Source organism: Meles meles, chromosome 6 (assembly GCF_922984935.1).
Source record: "Meles meles chromosome 6, mMelMel3.1 paternal haplotype, whole genome shotgun sequence".
Lineage (NCBI taxonomy): Eukaryota > Metazoa > Chordata > Mammalia > Carnivora > Mustelidae > Meles > Meles meles.
Genome location: NC_060071.1, coordinates 31,275,962 through 31,299,535, shown reverse-complemented (window position 1 = coordinate 31,299,535; position 23,574 = coordinate 31,275,962). Strand labels below are relative to the sequence as shown.

The 23,574-nt window shown below is 40.0% G+C and overlaps 1 protein-coding gene across 3 annotated transcripts in view; it reads left to right on the top strand.

Moving 5' to 3' along the window:
* The window catches only part of FBXO22 (F-box protein 22), a 44,358-nt gene that overhangs the window by 5,557 nt on the left and 15,227 nt on the right, over positions 1 to 23,574 (top strand). Inside the window, exons 3-5 of one of the 3 annotated variants that reach the window (XM_046010096.1) lie at positions 13 to 100; positions 989 to 1,084; positions 5,111 to 5,275. In XM_046010096.1, the coding sequence (XP_045866052.1) occupies positions 13 to 100; positions 989 to 1,084; positions 5,111 to 5,275 (349 nt within the window). Of the gene's footprint in view, positions 1 to 9; positions 101 to 988; positions 1,085 to 5,110; positions 5,276 to 23,574 lie in introns of all 3 variants that reach the window. The other 2 variants (XM_046010095.1, XM_046010097.1) reach the window with 2 other exon arrangements.

The following is a 23,574-nucleotide window of genomic DNA, read 5'->3' as shown; positions in this document are numbered from 1 at the left end:
TTTTCTTAGCAGAATGTTCACATCTTACCACAGACAGTTCTTTATATGGCTGATTCAGAAACTTTCATTAGTCTGGAAGAGTGTCGTGGCCACAAGAGAGGTGAATATCAAAAGAAAAGGTTTGGGGGTGTTTTGTTCCTTATGTACCTCTGGAGTTAAATATTGTCCTAGTCCTGAGAGTTACTGACTTTCTGAGGCTCTGGCCCTTCTCCCTATAGCATGCATGAATATATTGTCTTTGAAACTTGAGGGACCTTTTCTGCTTCAAAGAAAGATACCTTTCTCATTTTGAAATACTCTAATCCTCCAGACACTTTTTATTACTAAAACAGGATGTATATTTCGGCTTTTGAAGCCTTTTATTGTGTGATGGGGATCCATTTAGGGACACCAAAGTTATACTGTGCCTTCTTTTTGACTCTGCTAAGAGAAGAAGTAGACCAAGTGTACCAGGCTGGGCACACTGAGGCCCAGAGCTAGACCTGGGTTATCACTGTCTAATTTGAATCCAGGGGTGACTTGTTCATGCAGTGAAAAAGTCATGCTCTAATATCAGCTAAAAAGAGTACAACAACAAGTTAAAATTTTGCTGCTGTTGCTAAATTTAATAACAGGAGAACAAAAACAGTATATAAACCAAGCAAGAAAGGCAAATTAGTGATGCTAAGGGTCAGATTTGGAATTTAAACTAAAAAACAGGCCCCAAATGGAAAAATATTTCTTTTCATCAAAGTTTTTAAGCTTTTTTTTTTTTTTTTTCTTAAGTATGCTCCACACGGGGCTTGAACTCATGACCCTGAGATCCAGACCTGAACTGATATCAGGAGTCGGATGTGTAACAGCCACCCAGGAGCCCCACTGACTTTCTTATAAAGTGTTCTGGTATAAATGACTTAAATTTTGTTCAATGTTTGCTTTTTTCCCCCATACACTCAGATTTGACCTAAAATTAATAACATTTAATAATTTTGCTACTATATTATTACAGCAAGGAAAAGAACTACTATGGAAGCAGCGTTTGCCCTTGAGAAGCTATTCCCCAAACAGTGCCAAGTCCTTGGGATTGTGACCCCAGGAATTGTAGGTGAGAGAGAATACCAATTTGATGATTTCCTGCTTTGCATTAATGTGGAGTATTATAGATTGGTGAATTACTTGTAGCCTAAAAGCACTTTTTTATTTTTGGCCATCCAAAATGCCATAAAGTTAGTCATATTTACCATGGTATTGTATTTGACTTCTATTAGTGTTCTTTAGGTTATTGTGCTTAGTAATCCCAGTCTCGGGACTACCTAAATAAACCGAATGTAATGCATGTCTTTCTGGGGAACCATTCATAAGAGGGGAAAGCTCACATTCTCCTTTTCTCCAAATTAGAAAGCATTAAGTGAGCATTCTCACTTTGGTCAGTTCAACTAGCATCCTCATTTCTGGTGGGCAAGGGTGAGTTACGGCTGGGAACAGGAGCTACAGTAGACCTTCCTAGGAAACTTCTGTTTCTCTTCTTGGAGACCATGGTTTGAAGTCTATAGCGTGAAATTATACTTCTTCCCAAGTATGCTGCTGGTGAATTTGTACTGGTTTTTATTATTGTTGATTCTTTTCTGTAGCTCATGGGGAGAGGTCCTCTGTTGGGGCAATCATGGTACAGTGGTTCAGGTGCCAGGATTAGAATTCTAGCTGTACTTAGTATCTCTCTGTATGACTTTGGGCGACTTACCTAACTTCAGAGGACTTCATTGGCCCCATACATGAAATGGAGATGGTTGATAATTCATCTTTGGAAAGTTATGAAGATGAATTAACACATGAAAAGTAGAGTAGAGATGTGCAGAAATCAATGAGTAAATGTTAGCTATTAGGATTTTCTTTATTCCACTCAGTAGTTAGTACTCCATACTAGGCATTTTTAATCTTCACTGAAAGACTTTTGATCTGAATTTGAGAGTCTTATATGGTGAAGTACAAAGGATTTCAAGTGTTTACAAATGAATAAGGGTAAATACATTTTGATAGGGACTATTTAATCTCTCCCTTTTTCAGCTTCCCCTCTCCCCGTACTATTACATCTACCTATCACTACACATTTTGTTTCTCATTGGATTAAAAAATTGGTAACAGTAACCATGGTTTTTTTAGTTTTTTTGAATTTTCCTTAAACGTGTGATCTAGGTTTTGCCATTACTAGTTGTTAGCAAATGCTTATATAGAAAAGTAGCTTCATCATTTTCTTAGGCCTCTCCACCTCACCCACTTTTGCTTTTTCAAAGCATAATCACATTTTTCTTTTCTAAAATTTCAGCTGGGGGTTGGAGACAGGAGAGGGAGAGTGGACTTGGGGAGGACCCCATGGTGAGGGTGGGAGGTCTACCTTAACCCTTTCTTTTGTGCTTGCCTTACCCTGAAAGAGTTCTAACTTTGACTGTTCTGAGTTTCCTTATGATCTTGGTGTCAAGATTAGATGCCATTCCCATTCCCGCTGGTGTTTTCTTGGACACATTTACTGGTTTTGGTTCCCCTGAAGCCAGGTGCTTTCTTTGAGCCAGTTCCATGCACGTCCCAACAACACTTCATCCAAGATGGTTGGATTCCTTTTTCTTAGGCCACAGTTTAGTGATTATTTCTAAAACAGCTATTGGCTGCTGGTCTATCTTCCGTCTTTAGGTTCAAAACACTTAAGGTCTGAAAAAAGTGTTCATTCTTATATGTGCAGAGGTCATTATCCTTTTAAGGTGAACTTCACCTCCTTGACTTGCACAATTTAATGAGTTTTGACAAATGCATACTCTATACTGCACCCCAGTCAAGATAGAGAATATTTCTGTTACCTTAGGAATTTCGTTCATGTCCTTTTCCTCTGCCTGCAAAAGAAATCCCAGTTCTGATTTCTGCGACCATAGATTAGTTTGCCTATTGTTTGTTGAATGTCACATAAATGGAACCATACAGTATATACTCTTTTTATGTCTTGGCTTTTTTAGTCGGAATAAATATTTTTAAGAACATATTTTTGGGATTATGTTACTCTGTGTATCAGTAATTCTTTTAAGAATTTATTGAGTAGTATTCTGTTACATAGACTATTTTTCCACTCTTTGATGGAGATTTGGATTGTTTCACATTCCTGGCTATCACAAATGATGCTGTTGTGAACATTTTTTTTTTTTTAAAGATTTTATTTGAGAGAGAGTATGAGCACGAGCCAGGGGGAGGGACAGAGGGGCAAGCAGATTCCCCGCTGAACAGGGAGCCCATGGGGCTTGGTCCCAGGACCCTGAAATCAAGAGTTAACTGGTTAACAGACTGAGCTATCCAGGCACCGCATGTTTTGAACATTCTTATGTAAGTCTTCTTACATAAGTTTTGTTTTTCTTGTTTTTGTTCTTCTTGGTTTTGTTCTTCTTGGAAGAATTGGAATTGCTGGGTTTTATAAGAAACTGCCAAACTATTTTACAGAGTTGTTCCATTTTATACTCACCAGCTATGAATGAGGGTTTCAGAAGCCCACGGCTACATATCTTCACTGACACTTAGTGTTTTCAAATGAGTCTTTTCATTGTAGCCATTGTAGTGGGTATGAGGAAGCTTCTTTTGGTGGTTTTAGTTTGATTTCCTCCAATGATTTTAATTATGTTAAGCACCTTTTCAAATGTTTTTGGCTATTTGTATATCTGTTTCTGTGAAGTACCCAAGTCTTTAAGTGAATTTTTTTTTAATTGGGTTTTTATTTTTGAGTTGTTTATATATTCTAATTCAAGACTTTTTATTTACAAGTATAGGTCTGTTGCTCACTTTCATTCTCTCAACAGTGTCTTTCATGACCAGTGAACATTTATTTTGGTGAAATCCAGTTTATTTATTTTTTTTCTTTTCTGGTGTTTTTATGTCCTCTCCAAGAAATCTTTGCTATTTCAGAGTAACAAAGATATTCTTTTATGTCTTTCCCTATAAGCTGTGTAGTTTTAGCTCTTATATTTAGTTCTATGACCTAACTTGAATTAATCTTTGTATATGGCATAAGGTAGGGTTCAAGGTTTTTTGTTGTTGTTGATGTTTTTCATATGTTTATCCAATTATTTCATCAACCTTTGTTGAAGATTTTTCTTTCCTCTAATTGCCTTGGCACCTTTGTCAAAAATAATTGATTTCATGTTTGTAGGTCTGTTTGTGGATTTAATTCTGTTGCATTGATATATTTGTCTATCCTTAAGCCAATGCCGTATTACTGTAGGTCCTGATGTTCTTTTTTAAAAATTGATTAGTGTAGGTTTTGATGTTCTTTTTAAAAACTGTTTTGGCTCTCTAGGTTCTTTGCGTGTCCACATATATTTTAGAATCAGCCTTTCCATTTCTCCTTTTTTTAAAAATTCTGTGATAAAAGTACTTTGTGTGTATTGTGCATATGTATCTGTGTGTATATGTACATGTGTGTGTATGTATGTGATATATATATACATATATATATATATATAATCAGTATACTTTATATAATTGTCAGTATTTTTAGGATAACTTTTTTTAAAAGTAGAATTGCTCTGATATATTTTTTACCCCCCAACTTCTTATTTAGAAAAATTTCAACAAATCTTCAAAATTGAAGAATGATAGAATAGTAAACATCCATTTTCCTTTTCTAGATTCACCAGTTTAAAAAACTTTGCAACAGTTGCTTTTTTTCTGTTTGTAAAACATTTCTTTCTGAACCATTTGAAAGTAGACTGCAGACATCATGACATTATCCCTAAAATTTGAAAGCTGAGAAACTTACACTAAACTTTTAACTTGTTGATTATCTTGGTTACCCACACTGTAGTTTTCTAGATGGGGCTAGATATCAAATGAAGTGTTACCAAATGAAACTTCACTTTTTATTAAATCTGTTCTTGAGGGGTGCCTGGGTGGCTTACTTGGTTAAGTGTCTGCCTTTGGCTCAGATCATGATCTCAGGGTCCTGGGATCAAGCCCCGCATTGGGCTTCCTGCTCAGTAGGAAGCCTGCTTCCCCCGCTTCTCTCTGCCTGCCTCATTGCCTATCTCTCTGTCAAATAAATAAATAAAATCTTTTTATAAATAAATAAATCTGTTCATGAAACTATTTAACTTTTCCCTAGTGACTCCAATGGGATCAGCTAACAATCGACCTCAGGAAATAGAAATTGGAGAGTCTGGTTTTGCCCTATTATTCCCTCAAATTGAAGGAATTAAAATACAACCCTTTCATTTTATTAAGGACCCAAAGAATTTAACACTAGAAAGACATCAACTCACTGAAGTAGGTAAGTCACTGTTATTTACCGTTAATTGCCCAAATTGTTGTTTGTTTGTTCCTTTGAGAGAGTCTAAATTAAGTATACAGGTTACTAGAGATGTGGATAATTCACACTAGTGATAAGCAGAGGCTACTGTAGTACACTCTTGGTAAAATTGATTTGCTTATTTACCTATTTTTGATGGGCTGAACAATTTTTTTTTACTTTTTAATTTTAAAAAGAATTTTTAATTTCCTTTTAAAATTATTTCACTTATATTAAAGCCTGAGAAAACCAGAGATGAAAAATATTCCAAAAATACTCTTGATGATAAATGTGTTTATATTTAATTCTGAATTTTGAAGCACTTCTTTCTCTTTGAATATTTAATCATTTGCCCTACTTTTGTTTTCTGAAAAGTTTGTCAAAGCATTGTTTTACAGTAATGAAAAGCATTTATTGTGAAAAAATTTTTTAAAAGATAGAGTTAACATAAAAGATATTAGTTAACATAGATAGTTCTGTGTTAACTAGTTAGAGATGGGATAAGGTATAGTGAACCTAATGTTTTTGAAAAGCTGTGAGTTAAGGCAAAATCTGTCAAACAAGAGTTTACTAGGAGATGTCAGAGGAAGGTTGGCCCGAGTAGACAGGTCATGAGAGGCAATTTTGAAGAGGTGAAGGGTCACCTTAATTCCACGATCTGATAAGAAATCATAATTTATTATAGTAAGCAACAAAGCAGTTACTCAAGTAGAATAGTGTTAAGGCTTTTTATCTACATCTACAAATGAACTGATTGGCATTAACTCATTTTATGTAAAAAAAAAAAAAGTCTGTTGGCATAAAAAATATTCAGTGGGGACCTGTTTATACATCAGTCAGCCAGCCTGTAGAGATGAGTCTCCATTATTTGAAATGGCACTGAATCCTGCAGGAGTGAAAAATTATGTAGCAGTGAAGAGAAAATTTGTGATTGGTGTACTGATAAGAAAAAAAAGGAGTCTGCACATTGAGACTGACTTATATAACTGTCCTTTACAATGCAAAAGAAAGACTTAAAGTGGTTAGTGGGGATGGGAGGAAAAGCACAGAAGGAGGAGTCATTGGCTGCAAAGATGAGCAGCTGGCAGCAGCAGGCCTCAATAACGTAGAAGAGAGTTGTCAGGTACAGGTATAGGTAAAGCATGGGAAGTTTCAACCACTAGTCTGGGGTAAGGTAGGGTACTCTAGCTGGTAAGAACACAGTCTTGTAGCTACCCTAGTTCTGCTACTTTCGAACTTTCTAGTTTAAGACAAGTTTTTTAACTTTACTCAGCCTCTGTTTCCCACCTATAAAGTGGAATTAACTAATTTATAGAGTTGTAAGGATTAGATGAAATGATTTATGTAAAGCACTTAGCAAAATACCTTGCTCTGTAGATGGTAGGCTAACGTTGGCCTCTGTACCTTAGGGACGCTTTGTAGTGGGTTACAGTGATTCATCTGCAGTGTGGCCTTGTGGTATGTGGAAGTATAGACTGGGCAGGGGTCAGAAAAAGGACATTCAGTGAAAGGGCATCAAAGGTCTCGCGTATTCTTACCATCCCATTCAGAAGCATCATCTCAGAGGAACATGCACATGTCTTGGCTGATGGGGACAATGATAATTAATACTGAGGCATTATAAGCTGGGTCCTGAGTTCCATGCTATTTCTAATCCGCATGGTGGCTTTGCCAGTTAGAAATTGTCACAGGGTGTTTTCAGTGAAGAAACTAAACTCTTAACAAGAGTAGAGAGCAAAGGCTCTTAGACTACTGCATGGTACATAAACAGAAGAACAAAGTTAACTAACCTGTGTTGTTAAAGTGACTCGAAATCAAGTATGCCAAACATTCTCTAAGGAACACTTCAGATTGTCCTTTTTAAACTGACCTAACATTAACTACAAAGGCAGCAAGAATTTTAGGAGGAAATGTGACTATATAGCCAAACCAGAGAGACTTTGTCATATTATAATGAGACTTTTTGGAAGGCTGGGTCAAGTTAACAGTGCTCAGCAAACCAGATCTCTCTTAGATTGGTGGTTAGAAATTTGTGGCTCTGAAACTCAAGAGGGAGTTGAGGTTAGAGTTGTTGGTTTGAGGGATCCATTTGCATATATCTTGGCAGGCTGGCTGAAAAGAGTATCCAAGACTGCTTATTACAGATTTTGGGAAATATTCCAGCAGCAAATTTAGAACTAGGAAGGAAGAAGAGATACAGTTTGATGCTGACAAGAGGATGGGTATGTTCATTGGGTTCATGATGGAGAAATATACATTAATTTCACTCAGCTTATTGAAAGGTCCACAGGGTTAGAAAAATTAATTGGATGCAGATTCTGTCTCAGTGGTATTCCAGGAAGGGTGTGACAGATAGATATGTAATTTTAACCCAAGTGAGAAAGTTAGGTGGGCCTGTCTACAAAAGAAGTCTGGATAGATTGCTGTAAGGATTGCCAGCAGGCAGGAGAATGAGGAGGCTTATTGGGGCAAGTAGCATTTAAGGCTTTGAAGGATGAGAAACATGAAAGATAAGAGTGGTAACAGGCTAGGCTAAACAATGAGCAGAAACCTAGGCACAGAGCCAGGTAATGAGAGCACATAAGGGGGATAGTAAACATTTCACTTTTGTAAACAAAGTATAGGGCACGTGAGGCCAGGCCAGGCTAGGGAGTGTATTTAGTAAATGGCAACATTTAAGCAGAAATAGTCTCCTAGTAGCAAATGTGACCCTCCAGATTGGGGAGATACTGTAGGCAGGGAGACTAGTTAGGAGCCCCCTGCAAGAGTCTAGGCAAGAAATAATAGCAGAGCATGAAGAGCAGGAAATTGATTGGAGAAAATTAGCAGATGATTAGGTATGTGAGAGAAGGGAGACTGGGTGACTCAGTGATAACTTTGAGTTTTGTATTTAAGAGAGTGGGGTGCTGATGGTACAGAGAACAGAAATCAAGAACACTGAGGCAGAAGGAGCAGGATTGGGAAAAATCAGACTCCATTAGACAGGCTTGTTTGGCCTTTAATTGCCAGACCTGTGTGCTGTCTTTTTTGTTCAGAAGTGAGGATGGTACCTCCTGAGCACATACTCTCTCCTCTGTCCCACACTACCTTGGGCATGGTGATGAAGGTCCGGATCAAAGCACTGCCTGAAACTAGAAGCCTAGTTTTGTCATTTTACAAGAAAGAGCCAAAATCTTGAGTGAAATAAACCATCCATTTTGTGACAAAATAGTTAACGGATTTCTGAGACCTTGTTTGCATTATAGCGCAAAGTACAGGAATCACAAAACTGAAGGGAAAAGCAGCCACGTGTTCATTCTGTACTGTGAAGTGTTCTTATTGTCCTCCTTTCCAGAACTGTTTGCTGTCAACAATTTTGGCTTATTCCAAAGCATCCTTTTCATCCTGTTGATGGTATTCTGGAAATTGAAGCTTTGCTTCGACTGGGGTGATAATCTTTATTCTTTCATATACTGTTGGACATCCAGATTTCCTGTATTCTGAATTTGTCATTATCTTTTTTTTTTTAAGATTTTATTTATTTATTTGACAGACAGAGATCACAAGTAGGAAGAGAAGCAGGCAGAGAGAGGAGGAAGCAGGCTCCCGCTGAGCAGAGAGCCCAACGTGGGGCTCAATCCCAGGACCCTGGGATCATGCCCTGAGCCGAAGGCAGAGGCCAAAACTTACTGAGCCACCCAGGTACCCTGGGTCATTATCTTTTATGTGCTCAAGAAGATGGAGGAATCTGAGATGTGCAGGGAGTCAGTGGTTGGAGGCTACGCATGGGATGTGCCTTCTCCACAGAGTCCTGGCCTTCATTCCTGCACCAAATACTTGGGACAGCTCTTCTGTGTTCTGTAATATTAGAAAGCACCCTGTTCATGGTAGGATCTCACAGGGGTTAGCAGACTTTTTCTGTAAAGGGCCAGATAGTAAATTAGGTTTTGCCAGGCTTACAGTCTTATTTGCATCTGTCAGCTATGTCATTGGAATACAAAGGCAGCTATAGACAATACATAAATAAACGGCTGGATTCCAGTAAAACTAAAGTTTACAAAAATGCAATGCGGGGCAGATTTGGTGCATGGGCTGTGGTTTGTCTTTCTCTGCCTTATAGTGTTTGGCCACAGTGATTAGTAGATCTGTGAAGGCCCACAGTAAGTAATGAAATGGCTGAGTTCCCCCATGAAACTGGCGGTACCTCTGAAGACAGGGACCTTGCATTTGAGAATTCTGGTTCTTTTAGACCTTGTGGATAGGGGGTGTCATAGTCTGACCCAGGATCATAGTATATATAATTTCATATACACAGATTCTGTATTCTTTTTGAATTTACCAAAAGTGGCACATTTTTAAAATGAGGCATAGGTTGTTCTAAGGTCTGTGTGTTCTAAGGACTGTATTAAAAATTGTCTCTGGTGGTGGGAGCAACTGGGTGACTCAGTCAGTTAAGCATCTGCCTTTGGCTCAGGTCATGATCCTGGGGTCCCAGGGTCCTGGTGTCCAGGTCATGATAGTGGGGCTTCTCCCTTTCCCCTCACTCATGTTCTCTTTCTCTCTCTGTTTCAAATAAGTAAAATCTTAAAAAAAAAAAAAAAAAAAAAAAGTCTGTGGATTGAAAAAAAAAAATGAATGGCCATCACTTAATTTTTGAGAAGGGCAGAAACACCTCACCAGAGCATCAGAAGAAGTCCTTGTTTGTTCATTTAGGAACTGTTGGCATGCATGCCATATGCCGGTCACTGTATCTATGGGATTCTAGAAATACATTAAGTTCCTGCCTTCTGGAGCTTCCAGTTTGGCAGAACAGACCGATTTTGAATAAAGTACCACAGATGTGAAATGTATACCAAGTAGAAGCACAGAGGTGCTAGAAAACATAACCACGGAACTTAAAAATCTAGTGTGGGGTGTTGGGAAAGTGACATTTGCACAGGGCTCTAAGAGGAAGTGAACTAGAGAAGGGAGAAGTCCCTCAGATGGGTAGGAGTATTATAGGTGGTCTTTACCTTCTTTCTAGGTTACTGACAAAAATAGAGCAATGTAGATCAAGGACAGGAAATAGAAAGGGCCTGGTAATGCACCTTCAGGATTGAAATGCTGTGGATTCATATGCTCATTTGTGAAACAAAGAAACCTAGTGTGTCTGGAGAAGTGGGGATAGCAAGGAGTGGGGGAGTGTGATGTGAGGTGAAGCTGTAGAGGCAAAGAGGGGCCACGTCATGCCTATAAAACATAGTAGGGATTTTATATACTTAAGGGCAGTGGGAAGCCAGGATTCTAAACAAAAGAGTGACAGAATCATATAGGTCTTTTTATAATACCCCTCCGGCTGCCATCTGGCCATCAATTTGGAGGAATATGAGAGCAGATGTAGGAAGAACAGGAAGCTGTTGTAGTAGTTAAGGCAAGAGTTGATGGCAGGTGGAGGTGAAGACATAGATGGATTCAGGACAGAGTTTTGAGGTGAATCAATGGGATGCGGTGACTGATTAAAATGTTGGGTTTTGAGAATGAGGGGTGTGGCCTCCATGTCATCCAGGTTTCTGGCCAGCATAGTTGCACAATAGCATCTTCTGAGGGAAGGGAGACAGACTGGATTGGATATGTTGGATTTGAGATGGGGACACTGATTAGACAGTTCTGGAGTTCAGGAGAGAGGTCAGGACTAAAGATATAAAATTGGGAATCACTATGTAATTAATGGTAACTGAAGCAAATAGGAACCATCTCAGTAATGGGAGGAGCAAGAGGAGAGAGGAGGGAAGCTTGGCAGTTTCTTGTCCAGGGTTGACTGAGTCATATAACACTGTAACTGAACTCGAGAGGTTCACTGGTTGGGTGCATTATGTTAAACACAACCCAAAGAAGTGTTGACAGCAGGGAACTTTTTAATTACTTGTTACAAGTAGCTCCCAAAGCACTGGCTCCCTGTGGGCTGGTACAGGAGGCTTTTTATTCATTGTATTAGTGGGGGGAGGAGCTTGCATATACATTGAGGAACTTACACATATTCTGTTACTTTTAGGCATTTTGGTTCAGTTGCCCATGCCTAGCATATCAGCATGCTGTGCATACATCTTATTGTTCAAAAAATGGCAGAAAACTCTGCCCATAGGAGGAGATCTTAAAATTACAATGAGCTAAAGTTAACTTCAGGACAAATTGGGGGCTCCTGCACAGGTCCTCAGCCTCTCAGCTCAGACTGGCTTACCAAAGGTCAACACCTGACCTGGTGTCTCCTTGCTGAGAACTGATGGCGGAACAGAACACATAATCTTCCTTGCTTTTTTTTTTTTTTTTTTTTTAAATCTTCCTTGCTTTTGTCCCTTCCCTCCTCCTTCCTGCTGATAGCTTTCCTCTAACTAACTCCCTGTTGAATCCTAGCTAATAATACCGTGATGTCCTCTCTTATGCTTATGTTGAAAACTTTATTTAGACTTCTCAGTGAGGAAGTTGTTCAGCAACTTTCCTTTGAAACAGTTCATTTCCTTTTCTTTGAAACAGTTCATTTCCAAATAAAATCTTACATGGGGTATCAACATAAAAATAAAGCAAATAGAGCAGAGCAGAGCTGTTGGGTTGAAGGGAGGATGGAATGTCTACAACTGTGGCTGCTTCACATCTCCTCTGTCTCCCCCTGGGCACCTTTGAACCCAGCAGAGCATATTGTAATAAAGGGAGGAGACTCCTACCTTAAGATGGTCTGCATTTCTTTCCTAAAGGCTTCAAGTTGTTCGGTAAAGTGGCTCTAAGTATGAAAGCAGTACCTGGCAGCCTACGACCCCCATCCTTCTACAGACAGAAGAGCTGGAGAAGGCAGCCTAGGGACTGCTGATTGCTTTTCCATAAGCTTGAGCTTAAGAGCCAGGGCTTTTTTTCCTTCCTGGAGAATGCTTGAGGTAGGTAACTAGTACATCATACACTGCCTCACACCTGTGATTCTTTCTCTTTTATGAACACTTCCTTCTGTCACTCTCCTGGGCAAAACTCAACCTGTAAGAGTGCCCCTGGGGCCCAGTGGTTTTCTAGGTTTCAGTTTTATTTGTAGACATTGGCATTAAAAGATCTTCCACTCATTTTTACATTTTTGGTACCCCATGTAAGATTTGATCATGGTATTGTTAGCTGTATCTTCTAACAATGCTGGACATCCCTGCCATGTTCCTGACCTTAGGGGAAAAGCTCTCAGTTTTTCCCCATTGCAGATGATTTGCTGTGGGTTTTGCGTAGATGGCTTTTACGATATTGAGGTTTGTACCCTCTATCTCTACACTGTGAAGAGTTTTTTTTTTTTTTCCATTTTCTTTATTTTTTCAGCGTAACAGTATTCATTGTTTTTGCACAACACCCAGTGCTCCATGCAATACGTGCCCTCCCTATAACCCACCACCTGTTCCCCCAACCTCCCACCCCTGACCCTTCAAAACCCTCAGGTTGTTTTTCAGAGTCCATAGTCTCTTATGGTTCGCCTCCCCTTCCAAATTTTTTTTTTTTAATAAACATATAATGTATTTTTATCCCCAGGGGTACAGGTCTGTGAATCGCCAGGTTTACACACTTCACAGCACATACCCTCCCCAATGTCCATAGCCCCCTCCCCCTCTCCCAATCCCACCTCCCCCCAGCAACCCCCAGTTTGTTTTGTGAGATTAAGAGTCATTTATGGTTTGTCTCCCTCCCAATCCCATCTTGTTTCATTTATTCTTTTCCTATCCCCCTAACCCGCCATGTTGCTTCTCCATGTCCTCATATCAGGGAGATCATATGATAGTTGTCTTTCTCCGATTGACTTATTTCACTAAGCATGATACCCTCTAGTTCCATCCACGTCGTCGCAAATGGCAAGATTTCATTTCTTTTGATGGCTGCATAGTATTCCATTGTGTATATATACCACATCTTCTTTATCCATTCATCTGTTGATGGACATCTAGGTTCTTTCCATAGTTTGGCTATTGTAGACATTGCTGCTATAAACATTCGGGTACACGTGCCCCTTTGGATCACTATGTTTGTATCTTTAGGGTAAATACCCAGTAGTGCAATTGCTGGGTCATAGGGTAGTTCTATTTTTAAAATTTTGAGGAACCTCCATGCTGTTTTCCAGAGTGGTTGCACCAGCTTGCATTCCCACCAACAGTGGAGGAGGGTTCTCCTTTCTCCACATCCTCGCCAGCATCTGTCATTTCCTGACTTGTTCATTTTAGCCATTCTGACTGGTGTGAGGTGATATCTCATTGTGGTTTTGATTTGTATTTCCCTGATGCCGAGTGACGTGGAGCACTTTTTCATGTGTCTGTGGGCCATCTGGATGTCTTCTTTGCAGAAATGTCTGTTCATGTCCTCTGCCCATTTCTTGATTGGATTGTTTGTTCTTTGGGTGTTGAGTTTGCTAAGTTCCTTATAGATTTTGGATACTAGCCCTTTATCTGATATGTCGTTTGCAAATATCTTCTCCCATTCTGTCAGTTGTCTTTTGGTTTTGTTAACTGTTTCCTTTGCTGTGCAAAAGCTTTTGATCTTGATGAAATCCCAATAGTTCATTTTTGCCCTTGCTTCCCTTGCCTTTGCCGTTGTTCCTAGGAAGATGTTGCTACGGGTGAGGTCGAAGAGGTTGCTGCCTGCATTCTCCTCAAGGATTTTGATGGATTCCTTTCTCACATTGAGGTCCTTCATCCATTTGGAGTCTGTTTTCGTGTGTGGTGTAAGGAAGTGGTCCAATTTCATTTTTCTGCATGTGGCTGTCCAATTTTCTCAGCACCATTTATTGAAGAGGCTGTCTTTTTTCCATTGGACATTCTTTCCTGCTTTGTCGAAGATTAGTTGACCATAGAGTTGAGGGTCTATTTCTGGGCTCTCTATTCTGTTCCACTGATCTATGTGTCTGTTTTTGTGCCATTACCATGCTGTCTTGATGATGACGGCTTTGTAATAGAGCTTGAAGTCCGGAATTGTGATGCCACCAACTTTGGCTTTCTTTTTCAATATTCCTTTGGCTATTCGAGGTCTTTTCTGGTTCCATATAAATTTTAGGATTATTTGTTCCATTTCTTTGAAAAAAAATGGATGGTATTTTGATAGGGATTGCATTAAATGTGTAGATTGCTTTAGGTAGCATGGACATTTTCACAATATTTATTCTTCCAATCCAGGAGCATGGAACATTTTTCCATTTCTTTGTGTCTTCCTCAATTTCTTTCATGAGTACTTTATAATTTTCTGTGTATAGATTCTTAGCCTCTTTGGTTAGGTTTATTCCTAGGTATCTTATAGTTTTGGGTACAATTGTAAATGGGATTGACTCCTTAATTTCTCTTTCTTCTGTCTTGTTGGTGTACAGAAATGCAACTGATTTCTGTGCATTGATTTTATATCCTGACACTTTACTGAATTCCTGTACAAGTTCTAGCAGTTTTGGAGTGGAGTCTTTTCGGTTTTCCATATATAGTATCATATCATCTGCGAAGAGTGATAGTTTGACTTCTTCTTTACCGATTTGGATGCCTTTAATTTCTTTTTGTTGTCTGATTGCTGAGGCTAGGACTTCTAGTACTATGTTGAATAGCAGTGGTGATAATGGACATCCCTGCCGTGTTCCTGACCTTAGCGGAAAAGCTTTCAGTTTTTCTCCATTGAGAATGATATTTCCGGTGGGTTTTTCATAGATGGCTTTGATAATATTGAGGTATGTGCCCTCTATCCCTACACTTTGAAGAGTTTTGATCAGGAAGGGATGCTGTACTTTGTCAAATGCTTTTTCAGCATCTATGGAGAGTATCATATGGTTCTTGTTCTTTCTTTTATTAATGTGTTCTATCACATTGATTGATTTGCGGATGTTGAACCAACCCTGCAGCCCTGGAATAAATCCCACTTGATCGTGGTGAATAATCCTTTTAATGTACTGTTGAATCCTATTGGCTAGTATTTTGGCGAGGATTTTTACGTCTGTGTTCATCAAGGATATTGGTCTGTAGTTCTCTTTTTTGGTGGGATCCTTGTCTGGTTTTGGGATCAAGGTGATGCTGGCCTCATAAAATGAGTTTGGAAGTTTTCCTTCCATTTCTATTTTTTGGAACAGTTTCAGGAGAATAGGAATTAGTTCTTTAAATGTTTGGTAGAATTCCCCTGGTAAGCCGTCTGGCCCTGGGCTTTTGTTTGTTTGGAGATTTTTGATGACTGTTTCAATCTCCTTACTGGTTATGGGCCTGTTCAGGTTTTCTATTTCTTCCTGGTTCAGTTGTGGTAGTTTATATGTCTCTAGGAATGCATCCATTTCTTCCAGATTGTCAAATTTGTTGGTGTAGAGTTGCTCATAGTATGTTCTTATAATTGTCTGTATTTCTTTGGTGTTAGTTGTGATCTCTCCTCTTTCATTCATGATTTTATTTATTTGGGTACTTTTTCTTTTCTTTTTGATAAGTCTGGCCAGGGGTTTATCAATCTTATTGATTCTTTCAAAGAACCAGCTCCTAGTTTCATTGATTTTTTTCTATTGTTTTTTTGGTTTCTATTTCATTGATTTCTGCTCTGATCTTTATGATTTCTCTTCTCCTGCTGGGTTTAGGGTTTCTTTCTTGTTCTTTCTCCAGCTCCTTTACATGTAGGGTTAGGTTGTGTACTTGAGACCTTTCTTGTTTCTTGAGAAAGACTTGTACCGCTATATATTTTCCTCTCAGGACTGCCTTTGCTGTGTCCCACAGATTCTGAACTGTTTGTTTTCATTATCATTTGTTTCCATGAATTTTTTCAATTCTTCTTTAATTTCCTGGTTGACCCATTCATTCTTTAGAAGGATGCTGTTTAGTCTCCATGTATTTGGGTTCTTTCCAGCTTTCCTCTTGTGATTGAGTTCTAGCTTCAGAGCATTGTGGTCTGAAAATATGCAGGGAATGATCCTAATCTTTTGATACCGGTTGAGACCTGATTTGTGACCCAGGATGTGATCTATTCTGGAGAAGGTTCCATGTGCACTAGAGAAGAATGTGTATTCTGTTGCTTTGGGATGAAATGTTCTGAATATATCTGTGATGTCCATCTGGTCCAGTGTGTCATTGAAGGCCTTTATTTCCTTGTTGATCTTTTGCTTGGATGATCTGTCCATTTCAGTGAGGGGAGTTTCAAGTCCCCTACTATTATTGTATTATTATTGATGTGTTTCTTTGATTTTGTTATTAATTGGTTGATATAGTTGGCTGCTCCCACGTTAGGGGTGTAGATACTTAAAATTGTTAGATCTTCTTGTTGGACAGACCCTTTGAGTAGGATATAGTGTCCTTCCTCATCTCTTATTATAGTCTTTGGTTTAAAATCTAATTGATCTGATATAAGGATTGCCACCCCAGCTTTCTTCTGATGCCCATTAGCATGGTAAATTGTTTTCCACCCCCTCACTTTAAATCTGGAGGTGTCTTCGCGTCTAAAATGAGTTTCTTGTAGGCAACATACTGATGGGTTTTGTTTTTTTATCCATTCTGATACCCTGTGTCTTTTGATTGGGGCATTTAGCCCATTAACATTCAGGGTAACTATTGAGAGATATGAATTTAGTGCTATTATTAGTCTGTAAGGTGACTGTTACTGTATATTGTCTCTGTACCTTTCTGATCTACTACTTTTAGGCTCTCTCTTTGCTTAGAGGACCCCTTTCAATATTTCCTGTAGAGCTGGTTTGGTGTTTGCAAATTCTTTCAGTTTTTGTTTGTCCTGGAAGCTTTTTTTTTTTTTTTTTTTTTTTTAAGAAATGTGCAAGGCTCAATTCACTTTTTTTTTTTTTAAGATTTTTTTTTTTTTATTTATTTATTTGACAGATAGAGATCACAAGTAGGGAGAGAGGCAGGCAGAGAGAGAGGAGGAAGCAGGCTCCCTGCCAAGCAGAGAGCCCGATGCGGGGCTCGATCCCAGGACCCTGGGATCATGACCTGAGCGAAAGGCAGAGGCTTTAACCCACTGAGCCACCCAGGCGCCCCGTCCTGGAAGCTTTTGATCTCTCCTTCTATTTTCAGTGATAGCCTAGCTGGATAGAGTATTCTTGGCTGCATGTTTTTCTCGTTGAGTGCTCTGAATATATCATGCCAGCTCTTCCTGGCCTGCCAGGTCTCTGTGGATAAGTCTGCTGCCAATCTAATATTTTTACCATTGTATGTTACAGACTTCTTTTCTCGGGCTGCTTTCAGGATTTTCTCTTTGTCACTAAGACTTGTCAATTTTACTATTAGGTGACGGGGTGTGGACCTATTCTTGTTGACTTTGAGGGGGGTTCTCTGCATCTCCTGGATTTTGAAGCTTGTTCCCTTTGCCATATTAGGGAAATTCTCTCCAATAATTCTCTCCAATAGACCTTCTGCTCCCCTCTCTGTTTCTTCTTCTTCTGGAATCCCAATTATTCTAATGTTGTTTCGTCTTATGGTGTCACTTATCTCTCGAATTCTCCCCTCATGGTCCAGTAGCTGTTTGTCCCTCTTTTGTTCGGCTTCTTTATTCTCTGTCATTTGGTCTTCTATATCACTAATTCTTTCTTCTGCCTCATTTATCCTAGCAGTGAGAGCCTCCATTTTTGATTGCACCTCATTAATAGCTTTTTTGATTTCAACTTGGTTAGATTTTAGTTCTTTAATTTCTCCAGAAAGGGCTTTAATATCTCCAGAGAGGGTTTCTCTAATATCTTCCATGCCTTTTTTGAGCCCGGCTAGAACGTTCAGAATCGTCATTCTGAACTCTTGATCTGACATATTACCAATGTCTGTGTTGATTAGGTCCCTAGCCTTCGGTACTGTCTCTTGTTCTTTTGTTTGTGGTGATTTTTTCCACCTTGTCATTTTGTCCAGATAAGAGAATATGAAGGAGCAAATAAAATACTAAAAGGGTGGCAAAGACCCCAGAAAAATGCGCTGTAACCAAATGAGAAGAGACCCCAAATTGTGGGGGGGGGGGGAGAAAGGGGATAAAAAGAGGTTCAGAAAAAAAAAGAAAAAAATTTAAAAAATAAAACAAATAAAGAAAAAATATAAAAAAGAAAGAAAAAATATATATATTTAGATAAGCTAGTCAAAAACGTTAAAAAAGAAAAGGGTAAAAGTTTTAAAAAATTTAGCAGAAGAAGATAAAAGAAAAAAGAAAAAAAATTGAAAAAAGAAAAAAAAAATTGAAGTAGCCGCAAGACTAAAGAATCATGGGGAGAAAGCCATGAGTTCCGTGCTTTGCTTTCTCCTCCTCTGGAATTGCGCTTCTGTCTTAGGAATTGAACCTACTTTCCTTGATAGATGAACTTTATCCTGGCTGGATATTTTGTTGATCTTCTGGGGGAGGGGCCTGTTGTAGTGACTCTCAAGTGTCTTTGCCCGAGGCGGGATTGCACCGCCCTTACCGGCGGCCGGACTAATAATCGGCTCGGGTTCGCTTTTGGGAGCTTCTGTTCCCTGAACGCTTTCCGTAGAGTTCCGGAGGACGGGAATGAAAATGGCGGCCTCCCAGTCTCCGGCCCGGAGGAGCCGAGATCCTGGGGCCCCACTCCTCAGTGCGCCCCCAGAGGACAGCACCCAATCACTCCCGTATCCCCAGCCTCTAGCCGCGCTCCGAGCTCACCCAGCCCGCGACCAGTTCAAGGTAACCCCGAGCTGAGAGTTCAGTCCTCGGCTCTGTCTCTGCAGCCGGCTTCTCCGTTCTAATACCTGCGAGGTCTCCGACACTCTGACACCCCCGATCCTTCTGTGACCCTGCGGGACCTGGGGCCACGCTGACCCCGCGTGGGCTTCACCCCGGTTTAGCCTCTGGAGCAATGTCCCTCAGTGGAACAGACTTTTAAAAGTCCTGATTTTGTGCTCCGTTCCTCCGCCGCTTGCAGGGAGCCGGCCCCTCCCCCCGCGGTCTATCTTCCCGTCGTTTTAGATTCACTTCTCCGCCAGTCCTACCTTTCAGAAAGTGGTTGATTTTCTGTTTCTAGAGTTGCTGTTCTTCTCTTCGATCTCCTGTTGGATTTGTAGGTGTTTGCAATGTTTAGATAAGCTGTCGAGCTGATCTCCTGCTACCTGATGTAGTCTCAGCCTGCTACTTCTCCGCCATCTTGACTCCTCTCGGGTCTTGCTTTTTTATCCAGTCTGATACCCTGTGTCTTTTGATTGGGGCAGTTAGCCCATTTACATTCAGGGTAACTATTGAGAGAGATGAATTTAGTGCAATGGTTATTGTCTGTAAGGTGACCGTTTACTGTATATGGTCTCTGTTCCTTTCTGGTCTGTGGTACTTTGGGGCTCTCATTTTGCTTAGAGGACCCCTTTCAATATTTTTTATAGGGCTGGTTTGGTGATTTGCAAATTCTTTTAGTTTCTGTTTGTGCTGGAAGCGTTTTATCTCTCCTTCTGTTTTCAATGACAGCCTAGCTGGATAAAGTATTCTTGGCTGCATGTTTTGCTCATTTAGTACCCTGAATATATCATGCCAGTCCTTTCTGGCCTGAGAGGTCTCTGTGGATAGGTCTGCTGCCAGTCTAATGTTTCTGACATCGTAGCTTACAGACCTCATGTCCTGAGCTGCATTCAGGATTTTCTCTTTGTGTATGAAATTTGTAAGTTTTACTATTAGATGTCAGGGTGTTGACCTATTTTTATTGATTTTGAGGGGAGTTCTCTGTGCCTCCTGGATTTTGATGCCTGTTCCCTTCCCCAGAGTAAGGTAGTTCACCACTATAATCTGCTCCAATATACCTTCTGCCTCTCTTTCTTCATCGTCTGGGATTCCAATTATTCTGTTTTGCTTTATGGTATCTCTTATCTCTCAAATTCTCCCATTGTCATCCAGTAGTTGTTTTCTCAGTTTCTTGATTCTCCATCATTTGGTCTTCTGTATCACTAATTCTCTCTTCTGCCTCATTTTTCCTAGTTAGAGTGTCCATTTTCAATTCCACCTTATTAATAACCTTTTTGATTTCTACTTGGTTAGATTTTTGTTTTCCAGAAAGGGATTCTCTAGTGTCTTCTCTGCTTTTTTCCAAGCCCAGCTATTTTCTTCATAATCGTTATTCTAAACCCTAATTCCGACATCTTACTAATATCCATATTGATGAGGTCCCTGGCAGTCAGTACTGCCTCTTGTTCTGTTTTTTGAGGTGAGTTTTTCCGTTTTGTCATTTTGTCAAGAGAAGAACACATGCACAAGAGAACAAAATGCTAAAAGGGTAACAACGACCCCAGAGAAATATACACTAAACAAATCAGATGAGCTCTGCAACGGTTGGGGGGTGTGGAAAGAGGAAAAAAAGAACGTGATCAGGCTGATGAATAGAACAGAGCCATACACTAGATTTTGGGTCTATTTTGGTGTAATAGAAGAAACTGAATCCCTAAATTTTAAAGAAAGAAAAACTTCTCTCTCTCTCTCTCTATATATATATATATATACATACTTTGTGACTATATATATTCACTTTATATATTCAATTCAGAAGTGAATTATATATATTCACTTCTCCACACCTTCTACCTTGCAGAAAGTGGTTCATAGAGTTGCTGTTGTTCTTTTCTTTGTCCTTCAGTTGAGTTTATAGGTGTTCAGAATGGTTAGATAGCTAAGCTGAATTCCTGGGACCAGACGAAATTCCTGAGACTCTGTCGAAGGACTAAGTTTTTAAATTATATGGAGATTTCATAGAGAATCTTGAGGGAGTGATGCAAGTGATCTGATGCAAAGCATAGAAAAATGGTGCTAAAACCTAACTGATGGTACTTACTTTTAGATGCTGCCCACCTTACAAAAAAATCTTAAGGGACAGGAAGGTGGTGTCAGTGTTCTGTTATGCTTTCCTGCCCTTGTGGTAAACTTCATTTAGAATGGGAGCAGAGGGCCAGAAAATTCAGACTGTAAAAAGGCAATGGGGGCTTACTCCCAGGCTTCAATATTGGCAGAATGCAGTCCTCAACCCACCGTGCCTCCCACCTCCAGCCCCTGTGCCACAGGCTCCATGTTCACGGAGTGGAAGTTTCCTTCCACATACACAGTTACATAGTTTCTTATTGCATAACATCAGAGATAAAGCACATCTCAAAAAGCATGTCTACTCAAAAGTCAGAACAACACAGGAGACCCCCAGTCACGTTTGCAGATAGGATGCACAGCTTCTTTTCCCAACCTCTAAATTTGGTGTTTACTTTAGATTCATTTAATTCAAGGGAAAATGTTGCCTTAAACTTCATCATTTCATTATTTGGTGAAACAAACCTAATTTATGGTCGAAGCCTCAGTTTAAGCAGATTAGAATTTCTTAGCTATGCTGTGTTGAGTCCATGGTGGGTACCAGGCACCAGAATAGTTGCTACTTTATGACATTATCTTCACCAAAACAACCCTTGGGACTTGCTCCTGTCCCAGCTTTAGAGGAAGGATCTGAACTTGGTAAAGTCCAGTAACTTGCTCAGAGTCATACAGCTGCAAGTGGTTGAGCCTGAGTTCTGACCCTGCTCTTACTCCAAAGCCCACTTCCTTACCGTGCTGACTTAATACTTGCCTACCCCTAGCGTGGAAAAGATAGGCATGAAAATCCCAGGAAAGAAAGTTGTGGGGAAAAAAGAATCCAACTTTGGTCCATGAATTATTTATGGTTTTAGCCTCATTTTAAGTAGATGTTTTCTTTGAAGTATGTTTCCTACATGCATTTAGATTCCATCACTTTCAAAAGGATCATAAAATAGTTGTCTCAGGAGTGGTTTCTCCAGGGGCACCTGGATGGCTCAGTCGTTAAGCATCTGCCTTCAGCTCAGGTCATGATCCCAAGGTCCAGGGATTGAGCCCTGCATCAGGCTCCCTGCTCAGCGGGAAGCCTGCCTCTCTCTCTCTCCCTTTGCCTGCTATTCCCCCTGCTTGTTGTCTCTCACTCTCTGTCAAATAAAATCTTAAAAAAAAAAAAAAAAAGTGGCTTCTCCAAAAAGAAGAGAAATCTGAACGTGCAGACCTAAAGTATTTCCAAGGAGTCCTGGCTTATCTTCAGAATAGTTCTTTTTTTTGTTTTTTTTTTAAAGATTTTTTATTTATTTGACAGAGACAGAGATCACAAGTAGGCAGAGAGGCAGGCAGAGAGAGAGGGGGAAGCAGGCGCTCCGCTGAGCAGAGAGCCCGATGTGGGGCTCGATCCCAGGACCCTGGAACCATGACCTGAGCCGAAGGCAGAGGCTTTTAACCCACTGAGCCACCCAGGCGCCCCCAGAATAGTTCTTATTTTGGCTTTCCTGAATCTCTGAATCTGACTTGGGTCTTGGTATCTGGATTTTATTTTATTTTATTTTTTTATTTTCCTTTTAGCCTTCTAGTAGATCATAGCCATAATGAACTTATATTCTGCCTTATTTGAAATGAATTTAAGGCAGCTTACACAGATATATATACATACAATCAGTGGAGGAGTTCTGAATTGAGGGACATGTGTAGGAAGAACACAGTGAAACTAGGGTTGAGGACAGACGAAATTTATACCATCAATACTTGCTAGAGGTGGTCCAAAGGTTTGGCTGAGCCAGAGCAGAAAAAGCCCAGCCCTTCACATTTTTCGAGAATGGAGATGAATTGTACTGGATTCAAGAAGTTTCTTATGTCACTCTCTGAGCACCAGTGGCATCACCCGAAGTGAGACTTCATAAAAGCAGTTATAGGGGCCAAACCAGTGAGGTCTGCTCATTGAGCTTTCTGCTTTATCTAAGAATGTTTAGACCCACTAAAGGAATGGATGGCCCACATGTTCTTTAGGCCCTCACTCTGCTGTGACTTAGATCTCACAGCTGGATTTCAAACAGATCAAACAGTTCAAACAGTGAACTGGAGATTGGGCTGGATGGTCATCTGCCCAACAAGCGGCTGAGCTTGTGGCCATTGCTGCAATAAACATTGGGGTATAGATGGCCCTTCTTTTCACTACATCTGCATCTTTGGAGTAAATACCCCGCAGTGCAATTGCAGGGTCATAGGGAAGCTCTATTCTTAATTTCTTCAGGAATCTCCACACTGTTCTCCAAAGTGGCTGCACTAACTTGCATTCCCACCAACAGTGTAAGAGGGTTCCCCTTTCTCCACATCCTCTCCAACACATGTTGTTTCCTGTCTTGCTAATTTTGGCCATTCTAACTGGTGTGAGGTGGTATCTCAATGTGGTTTTAATTTGAATCTCCCTAATGGCTAGTGATGATGAACATTTTTTCATGTGTCTGATAGCCATTTGTATGTCTTCGTTGGAGAAGTGTCTGTTCATATCTTCTGCCCATTTTTTGATATGATTATCTGTTTTGTGTGTGTTGAGTTTGAGAAGTTCTTTATAG